Source organism: Coregonus clupeaformis, chromosome 19, assembly GCF_020615455.1.
Source record: "Coregonus clupeaformis isolate EN_2021a chromosome 19, ASM2061545v1, whole genome shotgun sequence".
In the NCBI taxonomy this organism is placed as follows: Eukaryota; Metazoa; Chordata; class Actinopteri; order Salmoniformes; family Salmonidae; genus Coregonus; species Coregonus clupeaformis.
In genome coordinates, this window is record NC_059210.1 from 26,620,219 (window position 1) to 26,638,265 (window position 18,047).

General features: G+C 40.6%; 2 protein-coding genes across 8 annotated transcripts in view; both read left to right on the forward strand.

Annotated features, from left to right (window-relative positions):
* Positions 1-1,148: 1,148 nt before the first annotated feature.
* Positions 1,149-9,780, forward strand: wu:fa25f02 (uncharacterized protein C11orf24). 6 transcript variants are annotated; one of them, XM_041837190.2, is made up of 4 exons: positions 1,149-1,167; positions 4,951-5,186; positions 7,265-7,390; positions 7,587-9,780. In XM_041837190.2, exons 2-4 carry the CDS (start codon positions 5,048-5,050, stop codon positions 8,579-8,581), a joined length of 1,260 nt encoding a protein of 419 aa, XP_041693124.1. In that variant the 5' UTR covers positions 1,149-1,167; positions 4,951-5,047; the 3' UTR covers positions 8,582-9,780. The 6 variants fall into 6 exon arrangements, with proteins under 6 accessions (XP_041693124.1, XP_041693118.1, XP_041693119.1 ...); XM_041837184.2 differs by lacking the exon at positions 1,149-1,167 and adding an exon at positions 2,656-2,859; XM_041837185.2 differs by lacking the exon at positions 1,149-1,167 and adding an exon at positions 2,656-2,832.
* Positions 9,781-12,386: 2,606 nt separating this feature from the next.
* Positions 12,387-18,047, forward strand: part of LOC121531755 (low-density lipoprotein receptor-related protein 5-like) — a 53,506-nt gene continuing 47,845 nt past the window's right edge. Inside the window, exon 1 of one of the 2 annotated variants that reach the window (XM_045227154.1) lies at positions 12,387-12,747. In XM_045227154.1, the coding sequence (XP_045083089.1) occupies positions 12,663-12,747 (85 nt within the window). In that variant the 5' untranslated portion in view covers positions 12,387-12,662. The remainder of the gene's footprint in view (positions 12,748-18,047) is intronic. The other variant, XM_041837183.2, reaches the window with a different exon arrangement.

Below are 18,047 nucleotides of genomic sequence, written 5' to 3' on the forward strand. Positions count from 1 at the left end.
AGCAGGAAAGGATGTCAGTGAAGTATACCCATACCAATAAAAGGGCTCATTTTATCTTACTGTACTGGATGATCATCATATGATGCTGCACATTTTTTTCGTATTACACATTCTCGAGTGTAGAATTGCTTTTCTACAATGGGTTACCAATTAAACAAAAAATGTTATTTTGATAAATATACTGAAGAAAAATATAAACGCCACATGCAACAATTTCATTGATTTTAATGAGTTACAGTTCACATGAGCAAATCTGTCAATTTAAATAAATGCATTAGTCCCTAATCTATGGATTTCACATGACTGGGAATACAGATATGTTGATCACAGATACCTTAAAAAAGGGCCCCTCAATGGGCTTCAGGATCTCGTCACTGTATTTTTGTGTATTAAAATTGCCATTGATAAAATGCAATTGTGTTCGTTGTCCGTAGTTTATGCCTGCCTGCCTGCTCATACCATAACCCCACCGCAATCATGGTGCACTCTGTTCATAACGTTGACATCAGCAAACTGCTCGCCCACACAACGAAGTGATTGTGTTACCTGTTTAGTTGGCTAGCTATCTCTTCTGAACAGTGGCCTGGCGAGAGAACAAATGTTCTATGCCAGGCGAAATCGCACATCATTAGCTCATTGTTATGGATGTATCCCCCAAAAATGCACTAGCTAGCAATCAAGGGATAAGAACATTGCCAGCCATCATGGCAACAGAACATTTAGAACGAACGACTCGGTCGCGTCCATAGATTTAGAACAAAAAGAGTTAACAACTGGGTCGCGTCTCTGGCAACCAAAGGGATAGAACGAATGACCAGCCAGCTTGGGTAGTGTAGTGTCTGAAGGTCTATTGATTTTGCTGATGTTTGCAAATGGTGTAATAGATGAACTTTACTCTGCTTTGCTGAAGCATTTGGAAAATCATTGCTACATAGGTTTCTTGGAATAGAGGACATTTGGAGATATGTGAAAGCCGGGGATTGGTTTATTAAAATCACGCCATATTATGTTACATAGGATTTAAATACCAGGTTCTGAACAAAGGGAGGGAGAGAGACAACATATTGGATCAACAGATTGGCCGTTTCTCTCCAGATATAACTGCAGATATCTGTAAATTAATACTGTGAACTTTGATACAATAAATCTTTATAATCAAAGAACAGTGTAAGCGGACTTCTTATCATCACAGCATAATTAGCAACGTTGACTTGGACACCACAGTAGCAACCCTAGATTTGTGTCAGGATTGTATCTCATGGAAGGATGAAATAGTATGAATAAATTCATAAAAATAACGTTTTTAATGAAAATATGGAAATCACTATTTGAATATGTTGTAATCCGTTGTATAAAAGTGATAATGCCCTCGAAGCCGGTTTGCCTGCCCTCGACTTCCTCTTGGCCCTTAAAACACCCGTGCCAATATCCTCCAAAAACTGGCTTCACGGGCATTATCACCTAACTATTTCATCCCTCAACGAAAATATAGGCCTAGTCCCGACACATCTATGATTGCTAGCTTTTTGTTCTATATCTATGGACGCGACCCTGTCTTTCGTTCTAAATGTTCCATTACCATGCTGGCTGGCAACTCAATTATCCCTTGCTTGCTAGCCAACTACGGCTAACACAGTCAGGTCAAACAGTGCAGCTAGAATAACAGCAAAGTACCTGCATTTGTGTTTGTTTAAGCTGTTTTGGATACATCCATAACCATGAGCTAATAATGCGCGATTTCGCCTGGCATAGTACATGTGCTCTCTCATCAGGACACTGTTCAGAGGAGCTAGCCAACCACACAGCTAACGCAATCACTTCAAACTGAAGCTGGCAAGACAGCAAACTAGCTGCATTTCATGACATTTGACCTGTTTTTCTATTGACGTTCTTTGTATATATCCATAAAAATTATGCTGATTCGTGATTTCGACTGGCTGATAAAAGATGTCAGTCTCTTCCTGATGCTAATTCTCAATAGGACAGTCGAGATCAAATTTCAATATTAAACAATGTTGCAAATGTCGAGAGAGACATCAACGTTTGTACAAACCCCTGTTGTTGCAAACTAAATGTTAGGCTAGAAGCAAGAGGAAATAATGACTAGATGCTTTTTACAGTGGAGATCAAGTTCATGAATTGACTGATGGGACAGTGGATGTGCAGGGATTTCTCTGATGGAACAGAAAACTAGATGACCATTTTTTAATCATAGGCTTACCATGCTAAACTGTTTTTTTTTTTAGTATGGCTTAGAACGCTTCTCAACCAATCACAATGCTTGTTTTGACCATCCCGTTGTAGAACATGTATTTGCATATTTCGTTAGGGAACGCCTACTCTGTGAAGTGCGCTTGTGCAATAACTCAATTCATCCTTGCACTCCTTCTAAACAACACAATTGTAGGAAACTTTGGCAAAGGGTATAGTCTACAAAACTTAGTTCACTCTGTTCGTAGTAGATTTTAGTTTTGGGAACAGAAAACTGTATTGAAATCAAATATTTCATCGATGAGAGCATTTGCAGAATGTCGGTCAAAAGCCATCTCGTTCCATCTTCTCCCACTGCCGGCCACTGGGCTTCCTCTCACCACCATATTTGGTAGTGAGTGGAAACGCCAAGCGGATGCTTTATATTTGTACATCCGGTGAAATATCTGTCTCATTGTTCTCATCTATGACGTTAATGGCTAGCGAAATATTATGTGTTGGGAAGAAGGATGTGTTTCTGATATTGTTTGATTGCGTGACATGACATAGCTTTTTAGCCCATAGACTGTCAACTACTACGGCGTAAGCTAGCTAGCTACAAGAACAGAAGTTGACTAAAAGGTGTGCATTTAGCCTCCTCCTGCCTGGGTGAGTGAGTTGGTCTGGTGTTCAGCTAACGTTACGTAGCTAGCTAGTAGATGGCCGCTAGTTATTACGTTAACTAGCTACCAAATAGTGGGGGGTAGTGACTAGACTACCTGCGGTGGATTTGATGGTATCTAGCGAAGTGAAAAACTATCCTGATTTGCAAACTGTTGCCGGTCTAGAAAAACTGGCTAGTTGGCCTGTTAGCTAGCTGTCCAGGTGGCTGATTGTGTAGCTAGCTATTTAACAAGTAAGCTAGTGTGATGAACCAGAATTGCAACACAACACAGTGGATCTGTCTCTTCATTTCAGTAACGTAGCTACAGCCAAAGGGTGAAGTTAATTGTAGCAAGAACAACGTTGTTAGCTAGCTGACTAGCTAATAACTAACTCCAAAGCTGTTGGCTTCTAGCTAAGTTAGCAGCTAGCCAAATGACTGAGGGGATGTGGTCTGAAGTGAAGACGGATGTTTGTTGAGTGTTCATGAAACAAATGTAGCTAGCTAACTTAGCGAGGTTTGATGATGGAACATCAGGTGGTTAAACCATATTGCCAATGCTCAATGGTAATAAATACAAAAGCCAGAAGTCCCTGGTGTTTTCCATACACGTGTAACTAGTTAACTACTCTGTAAACTGTCCATTTGAGCAATTAAAGTTGGGTGGAGACTAGAGTAGAGTGAAGTCCATTATTGATTACCACGTTGGCACGCATGCAGTGAACTGTGGCAATTTGTTCAGCTAAGTGGTGTTTACATTTAGGGCAGAGCCAACAAGAGGTCTGAAAAAGTGTAACCATTATATCGCGAGAACAGCAATGGTGAGGGGATTTTGTTTCTTGTAGAATGTATACATGTTCCTTTTCTGGCTGATATTTGGGTTGGCTTCTTACTAGTTACTACTGTATAAAATGATACATAATAGTCTACTGTCATCTTGCGCTATAAACAGTGAGTGTCCCCGGGGATTGAACAATATTCTGGAATGATAAAACTACTGTCAGGGCCGCGGAGTTGTTGAACATCTGAATTTTATACAACGGGTGGGTTTAATCCTGAATGCTGATTGGTTAAAACCGCATTCCACAAGTTACCACGGGCTAAATCTATGAAGTTAAAATGTCTCTACTCTGTTCCATCTGACTGCGCAATCCAGTGTCTCATCAGCCCAGCGGGGCTCTTTATTAACTTGATCTCCACTATAAAAAGCATCAACACATTATCTCACAGTTCATTTAGACTTACATTTAGTTTTCAACAGCAGAGATTTGTATAAACCTTGTCTTGCTGTAATGAACGAGACAGGCATGGAGCGTTTCTCATCAGCTGGCATCATTTTTATGGATATATACAAAGAAATGTCAATTGAGAAAAGGTAAAACGGAACGAAGTGCGGGTAGTTTGCATTCTTTCCAGCTTCAGTTTGAAGTGATTGTGTTAGCTGTGTTGTTGGCTAGCGCCTCTGAACAACAGTGCCCTGCGAGTGAGCACATTGTCTATGCAAGGCGAAATCGCGTCTCATTAGCGCATTGTTATGGATGCATCCCCATATACGTGTAGGATAGCCTATTTATCAGCATTAACTAAGCTGCCCAGTACACTAGCGAAATCTGTGTCCTGCTACAAGCATCTCTCCATCTGTCTGTTCTTCGTTAACTAGGCTAGATCTAAAAATCATTACATATATCCTCAGATGTTACATGAAACTTGAACTATATCATCAATTTGTAACAGGCGGTAGAATTATTAAACAGTTTTATCGTTTTGTAGTTTTACAGTAAATGCTGCTCATGAGTCGAACTTGCTCTCTAAACTGCACCTCACACGGACATTAGCTACCCTGAGCCAGAATCTAACCTTTTATTGTATTTTGCTCTGCAAATGTGAAACTTCACAATTCATGAGTTTAATGGTAATGTGTGTCTTGAATAAAATTGAGAAGGAAGTGATCCATCAACTATGGCTCTATGGAAGATAAAACTACAACATTAAAATGCAAGCACATCAGAAAAGTAAAGTATATGACATTCTATGTGCTGATGACGACTGCAAATGTCTTCAATAAGACCTTTTTCCATTTCTGTGTCCTCCTGTAGATGTTAGAGCTCTGATGGTGGTCTGTCCCCTGCCTTCATTGTGACTCGTGTCCACTACCTTCCTCTCCCTGCCCAGTGTGTGTGCCACCATTTCACCATGACCCTGCATCCTCTCCTCTTCCTGTCCCCCATCCTTGGGCTCCTGGTGCTGCCTTGTCTGTCATCCCATGTGGCCAGCCAGTTCAGCATTGTGGCCAGCCGGACAATGACTGAGCAAACCCAGTGCTCTGAAGCATGTAAGTTTGAATCAGAGAATCAACAAATCAGGTGTGTTGCCACACGTGAAAAGTGAAAACACACATAAATACTATATTTTTGCTCCGACTCTATTATTTGACTGAAAACGTATCAAATATGTTCTGGTTGTGGAATGTACACCAGTTCACTAAAGCTCACCAATGTTTGATACATTGTTGTCTTACTTCTTCTCATATAAATGTTAGTCACTTATAACCTGAAGAAGCTCTTATAGAAAAAGATCAGCTGCATGCATGCTACCTACATACTTCTCAAAGACTACCTCTTGGATAAAGCAGGAACACTGCTGATATGGGAGTAGCCATAATGTTACACCCCCCCCCCCCAAATCACATCTCTCTACTGAAGGACATATCATTTCAAAGCAACCATGTGTTTCAGATTTAAGATGAAAGGGATTCTTAGGCCTTGCTGTGTTGTGTATGAGCCTGGCGCTGCTTTGGAGAGCCTTGCCCCTTGAGTCTTCAGGCTGCATTTACACAGGCAGCCAAATTCAGATATTTTTTCCACAACTTTTTATTTTGCCCAATCACATCGCGTCTTTTCAAATCAGATCTTTTTCAGATCTGATTGTTGAAAATACCAATTAGTGGGGGAAAATATCAGAATTGGGCTGCCTGTGTAAACGCAGCCTTTGTCATGACATTTTATTTTGTAAATTAAATCTTACAATACTTATTGCCCCACCACCTGAGTCTGGTCGGATTTATGCAGCAAATACATAGCTACATATAACCCAAAGGCAGTTGTTATCTCCATGGGAGGAGTTAGTTGTAAATGGCCCAGCCTTCTTCCAGTTCCACCACATGATCCACCCTAAACAAGCGACAGGGTTTCCTAGAGGCAATGTGGGTTGAAAGTAGTGGGGTATGAAAACAAGGTTGGTATTACCATCTGGAAGCATGTAATGTGTGGTATGACAGAGGGCTATAAATACATAATCATTTAGCATTCCAGCTTAGAGACCTCTGTGTTTGGGACACGTCGTGCCCCTAGCATAGGGTGACCCCCTAGTAACTTAAGAGGAAGGGGCGTGAGGGGCAGTCTGCAACTTTGATTTTCATATCCCCTCACTCTGCTTTCCCCAACTCACAACCCTCCACACTCTTTTCCCGTACCATTTGGAACAGCTGGGTAATCATTTAAAACACAAAGCATCTGGCCTTCCAGTTAGTTTACTATCACTGACCAGGAATGGCTCTCTAGGCCAGACTTTGTTTTTCTCTCTCTTCTTGCTCGATCATTATTTCACCTGAAGTTTTTAACCGCAAAGGAGTTTTGATGCCTCCGTGCCTAGCAGCAGCTTTAAAATAAGGCAGGAGAGGAGACAGACTTGAGGTCGCACAACTCGCTCTGCCTCCTCTCACATTGACTCCCCGGTGGGGCCAGCTCCTCTCTTCGGTGCAGGCCCAGGGCTGCTTCTGCTCTGCTGCTTTTCCCCGCCTGTTATCCTCATCAGTAGGTCTGCTCTGCAGTGGGAAGAGAGCCATCAGGCGTGCACGGCTGGATGTTGAGGCTGAGGTGTGCTGGAGCTATCTCCTCAGTCACACACGAGTTTGGAAGGGATCAAAGGAGGCGTAAACAGGCCTGTTTTTCTCCCATCTGTTTCTGTAATGGATCCCAGATCTCCTGAAAAACACAGACTGTGGTTGCTGAGACTGTCAGGGTGAAATTAAATAGGAGTAGTACTGAAAAATAGAGTAAAAACAACCGTAGTCCCCGGGGTGAACATTTTAAAAGGAATTCCCAGGGCTGATTGTGGCAAATTTTTGGAAGACATGTTTGGATAACTCCAGAAAAGTATTGTTAGTTGTTGACCAGCTATATTTATGTTGCCTGCATAACAAATGCTCTTGGTAGGTGCCATTCTTCGGTCTGAATTTATATGTCTGAACATTTTACTGAATTAATTTGAGACATACAGAATGTGACCGTGCCAGGAATCTTGCTCACAATTAAGTGTAGAGGGGTACAATTTCTGGCTTAATATTGTATATGATTTTGACTGCATGCAAGATTTCCTTATCATTACATTTTTGTTGTGTTTATTCCACAGGCTCACTCAATACAGCATGTGATCATGCTTTCTTTCGGAAAGAAAAGTCCACCTGCTTTTTCTTGACGTGTCCAAATGGCACCAACTGCAACAGTATCTCCGTCGCTGACCTGATCAGGAAACAAGGTGTGAACACAATGCTGCAATATATAAACATTGTGGAATGTTTATTAGCCTCTTTTTACCATCAATATTAATATTATTAGTTGATAAATCTAGTTACTGAATCTTTTGGTTTCCAAGGGTTGTAAATGAACAATCTATTTTGTGGTTGTAATGCCTTTACATTTGTCACAGTATTTTAAATACGTTTTCCCCCCAGATACAGACATCCGTGTTTTTAAGAGAGAAACTGGAACAGCCACTCAGTCTTCAAATTCCAGTTCCAGAACTCCATCAGAACTTAAGAACCCGACTGCTCATAAATTGAGCAATAACAGTGATGATGGTCAGGCGCCGACTGTTGAAGACTCTGCTGTTGTCTCAGCTGCATCTACCATGACTGAGGTACCCATGCCAGCTCCCAAGGATGACGCCGCAACTACAGTATCTGACACAAAGGGCCAAAGCCCAGTGACAACCACAGCCACTTCAGTAAAGCTGGAATCTACTACTGTTAGGACTCCCAAAGCCCAGACCACTTCACCAGCCATCCCACAGATAACGACAACAATGGAATCAGAAACAACAACCACTACAACTACTACCACCACAACAGCAATGCCATCTACTACCAACACCACCACAACACAACCAACTACCACCACCACAACAATCCCATCAACTACTACTACTACCACCACAACAGCAACGCCATCTACTACCAACACCACCACAACACAACCAACTACCACCACCACAACAATCCCATCAACTACTACCACCACCACCACAATAAAAACAACAGCATTACCGTCAACTACCACTCCAAAAACAACAACAACAACCACCACCACCGCAGACACGTCTACAGATGAGGAGAAGAAGCCATCACCAACCATTCCGGAGGCACCCAGCACTCGAGTTACCTCCAGAAACTCTATGGTTCCTTCAACCGCCACTGCTGAGGTCGGCACAAAAAGGCTGGACGGAGGCACCAACACCAACAGAGCCATTATAGACGTTGTTGCCGGCGAGATTCTGACTCGCCAGTTGGTGGACACAAGTGCTCTATTGGCTGTCCTGTTGTTTGGCCTCCTCTTCTTCCTAGTTACGGTTGTCCTCTTCCTCACACAGGCATATAAGAGCTACAGGAGGAAAGACTACACCCAGGTGGACTATCTCATCAATGGAATGTATTCTGATTCAGGGGTTTAAAAGTGACAGTTGAGTGTTTACATTTCAACATGGTTCAGTTATTTCTATTTTTCTATTTTCTTTATTGGAACAGGGTTAATAACATGCGTGAGTTAACAGATTGTCAATGTTGCACTAGCCTTTGCCCTAGTATTGTATTACATTTCTGTCTTAAAGGTACACTAGCATACAGAGATTTTTTCAACTATGTATAAGTTGCCCCAGGCCTGCTGTGGTTTTATTCAGGCCTTAAGATCTTACGATGGGTCAAGAAATACACCTCTTGGTCATCAGGCCATGGGCCAAAGTATCACCACAGTGGTTTGTTAGTCCTATAAAACTATGTCTTCCATTTCTATGCAGATGACGCTTCCACCTCCAACCAATAGGATTAAGGCCATAGACTGTTAAGTCGTCCGTTTTTTAAATAGTGAATATAATTCGGAGTTCTGTGGAAAAGGGGCTGAAAAGGTTTATTCATGTAGCTTTGTTTAAACTCTTATTTAATTTACTGTACATTTTTCAGGTGTATGTATACATTGCTTTGGGTTGGTTTGTTTGTAATTTTTCATGCCTTTTCCCTCTGTTCATGACTTGCTTGTTTCCTTTGTTTACCATTCCTGTCCTTGGATTAAGATTGAATGCCAAAATGATCACTGTACCACTGAAGCACATTAACGTTAAAGCCAAGGGAATTGCCTAGCCATTATGAACTCCATTCCACGACGAAGAAGAAGGACCATGACCAAAAGAGACTTTCCAATGCGGAGGAACTTCTGTCAAGGGTGGAAACGGGTCTGAAGGCCTGTTATGTGCCAATTTAAATCTTACTAACGTGCAATTAGATATGTTATTTGCAGTAAAGAAAACAATTAAGAATTAAATTGATTGTTCTTTCATCCCCACAAATATTCAGTAATGTCAGTAAGGATTAATCATAACTCCTGTAAGACTTTTAAGATGTTTGCATGACTGTGTATATGCTGTGTTTCAGGGAGAGATTCGGTGTTGTTTATTAGAAGGGCATATCAATGTCTGGGTGTAATTAAGGTGTTGCACGTAAACAGCCCACAGCCGTAGCCCAGTAATAGCTGCCTGGGAATATGATGCACATGTAATGTGTCTGTTTGTTGGGAAAGTTTGAAGGTCTGGGAATTAATTGGCAGAGAATAAAAAAATGAGAGTGGGGAGGTGGTCCGACACCTTTACAATGCACACGCCAGGGCAGCATTTATTTCGAGGGAAAACAAAAGGAAAAACAACCTTTTTAGAGTAACATTTAGGAGAAGAAACCTTTTTAGAGTAACATTTAGGAGAAGAAACCTTTTTAGAGTAACATTTAGGAGAAGAAAACCTTTTTAGAGTAACATTTAGGAGAAGAAACCTTTTTAGAGTAACATTTAGGAGAAGAAAACCTTTTTAGAGTAACATTTAGGAGAAGAAAACCTTTTTAGAGTAACATTTAGGAGAAGAAAACCTTTTTAGAGTAACATTTAGGAGAAGAAAACCTTTTTAGAGTAACATTTAGGAGAAAACAACCTTTGGAATCTCAAGGCAGATTTGATGTTATGTTTGTCTTTTGCTTCTCTGCTTGCTTATCTCTCTTCATTCTAGTGCTTTCTAAAAGTCCTTGTTCAGACAACCATTACTGTGGACTTTATCCCCGTTCCCCACAAAGTTTTCCAGTGAAAGTCCTGGTCCACACAGGCTCTAGTTTCTCAATCATATTTGGCAATAAAATGTTTGCCTCTTGCAACATCACTGCCAAAGAACATTGCTTTTAGTAGAAAAATAACTATCAATTGGTTACTACAGTATCTGCCATACCCCAATATATTGCTGCCAATATTCATATATTTGGTTTACTTCAGTGTTTGAGATTGTTCTATTTACTCTGGTTGTGGGTGTTTGTTCTCAGTATTGAGCTGTAACTGTCAAATCAGAGAGAGCAGGAAATCAGAGCCTCCAGTACGTGCGTCTGCAATATCTGCAATATGAATACCTGGTGAGAAGCTGGTAGCTAGGGGTTTAGTCATAAGCTCGCTGACATGATGCCTGTATAAGCCTTTTGTTTTGAGAGGACCTGTCCCACATGGACTTCATTACTGTGTGAGGGGTATTTGTTGCACTGAGGCGTGGGTATATTACTGCAAAACCCAATATTTATAAGCAACAAAGACCAATGGAAAGGCAGATTTTTTGATTTGTGGATAGGGCCCAGTGGATCAAAGGGAATGCCACAGGCTATATGGTGCAGGTGACTGTAAAGGCAGGTTTCATTACGGCATATTTTTCTGGGCTGGGAATGGTTTCCTGCCTCACTCACACGCACTGAGAGGGACATATGCTTCTACTTTCCCCCTTTCGAGTTCAGGCCAGTTGGAGAACCTTAGCATTCAACCCGAGGAGTGCTTTTTCTGCCAGGTCTATGGCCTAATCCTGTTTGCAGTGCCTGGAGTCTTGTGAAAGAGCGAAGAGCAAATTATTTATCATAAAAGTACTTTTCTGTTATTGCATTTTATATATAATATAGAGAACATGGGTAGAAGTAACCTAGTAGTGACCAAGTGAGTGTGCCATTGTTCAAAATGCCTTTTTTACATTCTGTGGCCTCAGACACATTATGGGCTAAGTGCAGTGTCAGCTAAGCCCAACACTTATTTGGAGACTGATACAGTTAGATATAGATAACATAGGTTTATCTAATAGTAAAGGGTTATTCATGCCAAATATCCTCTGTGCGTGTGCAGTATAGCCAACTGGCCATTTGCTATAAGGAAGTGTATACCGTTCTATAGCCTACATTTCTTGAGGAGCAGATGTTATAGAAAAATCATCCTACACTGGACCAAGAAGGACTCACTTTGTCACTTTGATGTTTTGACATCCTCTGTAGCCTACACAATATATTTTACAGGTCAAAATTATTCTCACTGTCACATAAAAATTTACCACGTTATCTTTGATACTAAGCCTAAAAACGCCAATAATTTCAATATTGACTACTTTATATAAAGTCAATATTACATTTACATTTTAGTCATTTAGCAGACGCTCTTATCCAGAGCGACTTACAGTTAGTGAGTGCATACATTTTCATATTTGATGGACACTATATTAATGTAGCTTGTTACAGAAGTATATTTATTGGAGCCGTCAGATGATTTTATTTGCCCCCAAGTTTTTCCTTTTCGTTGTTTTACATTAAAGACTGTAAAATCACCAGGAAATCAGCTCAAAGTGGTTTTAATGTAGGAAATCTGTATCCAATGATTCCCATGCATACATGCAGAAGCATTATGTGATCATATCCCGATATAATCAAGAATTGAAATGATTATGTTTTTGTACTATGGATCTGTTTGGACTTCTTGCGGTCAATTTGCAGTGTACACATGCAGTGTACACATGTTCTGGACCGGTTCCAGACCCGCCGATCAAGAAAAAATCGTCCCCTGGCTGAATGTAATTGGGCACCCCTTGTGTAAAGCACAGATCATCCAATACATTGACCAGATATTCCAGTGTCCGCTGTAACAAGGAAAATAAATGTCTTCAGAAATGGATGGCAGTCGGGAGGCAAGATCAGGTGGGACCATTCTAGCCAATGAGAGGGCAGAAACGAGCGTGAACAACAGGCACAACTCCGTTATAAAGTGTTTTTTCTCAAAGTTGCCGGGATGTCAAGTGTCCTACTTATATCAGTACACTCGTAATAACCTACGTATTACGAAACTTCTATTGGATCAAATAAGCCACACGTAGCAAATAAGCCATTACATTTTTTGTAGACCAAATTCGACATTCATTGACCTCCATACTAAAACTCCTCGCTTGGTGAGCGGAAAAAATGCCACCTGCTAGAGAAGATAGATTTAGGTCCCAGTTATCCCTCTCGCCTCGCCCCTTCCTCTCTGTATAAAGTAACCTTATGTCTAGTGACGTCATCTAATTTCCGTTGCCATTCTCGTCTGTGCCTCTACAATCAGCGCAGGCAGGCTGGAGTAGCGTTCCAACAAAAGTATAAAAAGTATCGACCAAGGCTCCCGCTCGGATTTTAACTTTATTTTGCACAAATAACCCGAAGAATGGAGTCGGGGTTATGGAATTAAAGCCACGAGCACTAGCGATGGACCTTCTTCTTGTGGAATTACTGTTTTATAGTAGCTTGCTCTCTCTAGTTCATGGTAAGTAGCATTTTTTTTGTTCGGACTCTGCTCGGAGGTGGCAAAGTTCTTAAACACTGGGAAGCAATGTGGCTATAGCTACGTGATACATGTATCTCGCTAGAGGTCGGTAGTTATGGTAGCCATAATTAAGTTATCCGTTTATGTTTTAGAGTTGAATAGACTCTAGCATGTCTTTTCGGGTATTTTCTTTTAAATATTATACGTTTGAGTCTTTTCTTTCTAAGTTGGATACTGACTGTGGCAAGACAATCGCAGGAGTTCACTCAAGCCGAAACTCTCGCGAATTTGTGATGCGTTCACAATGTATCAGAAATAGTGAAACGTTCAAAACACAAAATATGAAATGAGACACTTTATTTTGCGCAACTTTACTTAATTATTGCGGGGAACCGCAAAAGTTCATTTTAGAGTCTATACTCCGAGGCCTCAATGTACTGGGATTGATCGCCGGTGTCGGGTGTCATTTGGGAGCCCTTGATTTTCTGCTTGTAAGTTTGTGAGAAAGTGAAGGACAAGTTGTTTCTCTGATTCTTTCTTTCAACTACTTTTTGAAGTAGCAAAACATAAATACCCAATGAGATAGCTGAGACAGTTTGTCTAAATGTGCCCCAAAATTCCTTAAAAATATTTCCATGCCTATTCATTGGTTAAAGATGGATCATTACTATCACACCACTAACAAAATGCATAAACATTTTACTTTCCTGGTATTTACAAAAAATATGTATCACAAAAAACATATCTAATGCAAGTCTACAAGTGGGACTAGGTCTATATAGTTTATTTTGTGTGTGTGCATTATTAGACAGCTGTTTCCAATAGGTTGACTGGCTGAATGGACTATATATAGATTACATTATTAGTTCATCTTTTATCGAATATAGGCTACCTAGGCTTGCTATACCTAGAAATAAATCAATACAATCTTTCTGAATGCAGTTTAACATGATTGCACACAATTAGAATTTGAAAGAGTGAATCTTTTTAGGTTTTATGGCCATTATTCTTTTAAATTGAAAATGGCAGATTATTGGCCACTTAAATTGTTTGTTGATCATTTTTCCCAGCCTTGATTTGGACAAATTATCATATACAGTGCCTTCAGAATGTATTCACACCCCTTGACTTTTTCCACATTTTGTTGTTTTACAGCCTGAATGTAACATTTATTATCTACATACGATACCCCACAATGTCAAAGTGGAATTTTGTTTTTTGAAATAATTAAAAGCTGAAATATCTTTAATGTAAGTATTCAACCCCTTTTCTTATGGCAAGCCTAAATGCATTCTGAAGTAAAAATGTGCTTAACAAGTCACATAAGGTGCATGGACTCACTCTGTGCAATAATGGTGTTTAACATGATTTTTTAATGACTACCTCATCTCTGTACCCCACACATACAATTATCTGTAAGGTCCCTCAGTCGAGCAGTGCATTTCAAACACAGATTCAACCACAAAGACCAGGGAGGGTTTCCAATGCCTCGCAAAGAAGGGCACCTATTGGTAGATGGGTAAAACATAAAAATAAAAAAAGCAGACACTGAATATCTGTTTGAGCATGGTGAAGTTATTAATTACGCTTTGGATGGTGTATCAATACACCAAGTCACTACAAAGATATAGGTGTCCTCCCAACTCAGTTCCTGGAGAGGAAGGAAGCTGCTCAGTGACTTCACGATGTGGCCAATGGTGACTTTAAAACATTTAGAGTTAAATGGCTGTGATAGGAGAACTGAGGATGGAATCAACAACATTGTAGTTTCTCCACAATACTAACCTAAATGACGGTGTGAAAAGAAGGAAGTCTGTACAGAATAAAACATATTCCAAAACATACATCCTGTTTGCAATAAGGCACTAAAGTAATACTGCAAAAAATGTGGCCCAAAAAATATTTTTTTTGTCCTGCAAAGCATTATGTTTGGGGCAAATCAACACATCATTGAGTACCGCTCTTCATATATTGAAGCATGGTGGTGGCTGCATCATGTTATGGATATGCTCGTCATCGGCAAAGACTAGGGAGTTTATTTTTATTTTTATAAAAAGAGACGGAAAATAGCAAAATCCTAGAGGGAAAATCTGGTTGTCTGCTTTCCAACAAATGAATGTTCCTGAGTGGCCTAGTTACAGTTTTGACTTAAATCGACTTGAAAATCTATGGCAAGACTTACATCTCTGTCTAGCAATGATCAACAACCAATATTAACAGAGCTTGAAGAGTTGGAAAGGAATAATGGGCAAATATTGTACAATCCTTAGACTCACCCTAAAAGACTCACAGCTGTAATTGCTGGCAAATGTGATTCTAACATGTATTGACTCGGGGTTGAATACTTATCTAATCAATAAATATTGGTATTTTATTTAATCTTAAAAAATAAAAATTATTCTACTTTGACATTAGAGTATTTTGAATTGCAAAAAAAAAAGACAATTAAATCCATTTTAATCCCAATTTGTAACAACAAAATGTGGAAAAAGTCAAGAGGTGTGAATACTTTCTGAAGCCACTGTAGCCCTATATTGCCCTCTGAATATTATCAATCACTGTTCATTCAAAAATAAGCTCATATTATATATTTTATGTATGATTGCAGTTGTTTCAATTACACTCGCCTCCTAGGTAAGATTCAGCCCTTCGATCACTTCAGTGTTTAATACGTTTGACCATGTTCAATAACTGTGTTGCTAAATCAATCCCTTCAGATCTATTTTTCCAATAGATCTGGGTTTTGGCTAATTGTTAGACTGTGAAAATAAAGCCTTGCAGTGTATGGGAAAATTTGCACGACTTGAGGTGTGAATGTTATTCAATTCCATGGAGGAAGAATGTAGCCTATAGATTTAATCTTTTTCACACAAAATCACTTTTGAAATATGAGTAGGTTATTTGTTTCATTTCAGCCGGGGATGTAGAGAGGAAGTTTAGCTGAAGTCTGTACACTGTAACAGGCTGTCTAGATTCCCCATGGGTCTCCCACACCCTTTTCCCTAACACCTACTCTTCCTCACACCCCCAGACACCACACACTGCACAGCACTCTGATAAGGCTTTGGAACCAGGGTGCTGTTGTTCTTCCTCCCAACCAGAACAAGACAAGAAGAGGGAGGGAATCATTTCTGAAGCTGGGCACAATGCTGGAGCAATGGAGGCTTTCTGCCTTCCTGCCTTTCAGGACACTTCTGAAGCTTGTAGAGTAGACACCCCCTTCCCTTCACCCCCTATCTCTCCTCCCAGTGGAGGGCCAGTTAATCCTGGTGACAAGCTCAGACTCCTCAGCTGTTCCTTTGTGCTCCCTCTTCCACAAACGCCAAGTCCACTGGATCCAGGTGCTCCTAACTCATCCCCTTTTCAAATGACTGGAAAAGCTGGTATGAGGCAACATTGATAAGTCATTTCTTCGCCTGTAGCTCAGTTGGTAGAGCATGGCGCTTGCAACGCCAGGGTTGTGGGTTCGATTCCCACGGGGGGCCAGTATGAAAAATGTATGCACTCACTAACTGTAAGTCGCTCTGGATAAGAGCGTCTGCTAAATGACTAAAATGTAAATGTAATTTGAACTGGCAGAGAAAAATGTCAGGACAGCTTTTGACTTAGTTAGGCTTACTCAGAAATAGGCTTAGGTTTTTGGGACCCTGTGCAAAAGTAAAACAAAGCAGACTTTGGTATGCGTCTTATCCCAAGCTGTGTGCCCTTGAGCAGAATTTAGTTTCTTATTTAGGTAGTAGCTTATTTGATAGGCTGAACTGCTGTACCTTCCTCTCTATTTGATAGGCTGTACTGCTGTACCGTCCTCTCTATTTGATAGGCTGTACTGCTGTACCGTCCTCTCTATTTGATAGGCTGTACCTTCCTCTCTATTTGATAGGCTGTACCGTCCTCTCTATTTGATAGGCTGTACCTTCCTCTCTATTTGATAGGCTGTACCGTCCTCTCTATTTGATAGGCTGTACCTTCCTCTCTATTTGATCCATTTTCTTTTTTTAAAATCTTTAAGTGCAAAATTCATGTGAGGCATAGTGCATTTATATCATAACTAAGGAAATGCCTGAAGTTTCTGAACCCTATATTTTTATATACCCAGTCTTAATTTCTCTCTTCATGGTGGGCCCATCTTTGGAGAGTGCATTTCTCCAGAGTGCCAGAGCTTTCATTGTGCTTTTTCAAAGGAAGTTTCCAGGTTCCTCCTGCTGTTTTATGCAGATGGAAAGTTTTCTTCATTGAGTGTTGCTGAGAAAGAAAATGAAATGCTGTCGAGAGGGGAACGAAAACATGAGCTTTGAAGATGGACCTGAACAGGGACTATCACTATAGTGTTTTTGTGTAGGGTTATCTATTTTGATATAAACTAGCTTTCTAGTGTATAGAGTTGATGACTGCCTCACTAGCTAGATGTTTTGCAGGGTTGAGTTTAGCTACATCCTTATAGCTACAGCACCAAATGAAAATGTGGCCCATAGGCTGTTCGTTTCCATGTCTGTATTAGCTGGCTTGATAATCCTACTGTTGGCGCCACTTGAACATGATGATGGGCAAATAAGGAACCACATTCTTCTAAGTGAATGATCGTGCCCAGGGGCCAGTCATGGATGTTTAGGAAAGAGCTGGCATTGTTTGTTTGGTAGTGAGACTGGCTCCTGGCCCTGCCTCTTGGGATTGTGCATTTGGGGCAGAGACCGAGAGGGACTGCTTTGCAGCATGTGGAGTGGACAGGCCTCTGCTCTGATCTCATAAAAAGTGCAGCTGTTGAGGAGAGATTGAGCTTTGTAATCCCCACTGTTATGTATCCACTGGGGGCTGAGGTGTCAAGAATCCTCCCTGATGGCTTTCGGTGGTCTCTGTCTGGGCCTCCACATTCTGCTGTCTTTTTAGGAATGCCTTTGGATTACCAGTGCGGCATATTTGTTTTCAACACTCCGATGTCCAATACACACCACCACTTACTTCCAAACTACATCCTTGAGATCTCATAATAAGTATGTTGTTTACTTGTTGTATGCCAAACGTTGACTAGACCTAGTATCTAGAGACAGCATTTCTGTGATTGTGGCATTTCTATAGCCTATTTCTCTGTACCTTTAGGCAGTGAGACTGTGTTCATTGTGTTCTTATGTTCCTCTGCAAGTCACAGCTCTCCTCTTTCAGTTTTGACCTATGAACCTTGTGATTTAGGGAAGAAAAGAAAGGGGGAGACACACATGGCCTTATGGTAGAATTAGGCTGTGACTTTAAATCTAAAGCTTCTTCTCCCTCTTTAGTTCTCCACTAGGACCTGTATGATAGCAATC

What these genes read in the sequence shown, in the direction of transcription:
- wu:fa25f02 (XM_041837190.2), top strand. Translation starts at nt 5,048, where the DNA reads ATGACCCTGCATCCTCTCCTCTTCCTGTCCCCCATCCTTGGGCTCCTG. An exon ending in AACCCAGTGCTCTGAAGCAT is followed by an intron (nt 5,187 to 7,264) that starts GTAAGTTTGAAT and finishes TTTATTCCACAG; the next exon opens with GCTCACTCAATACAGCATGT. An exon ending in TGACCTGATCAGGAAACAAG is followed by an intron (nt 7,391 to 7,586) that starts GTGTGAACACAA and finishes TTTTCCCCCCAG; the next exon opens with ATACAGACATCCGTGTTTTT.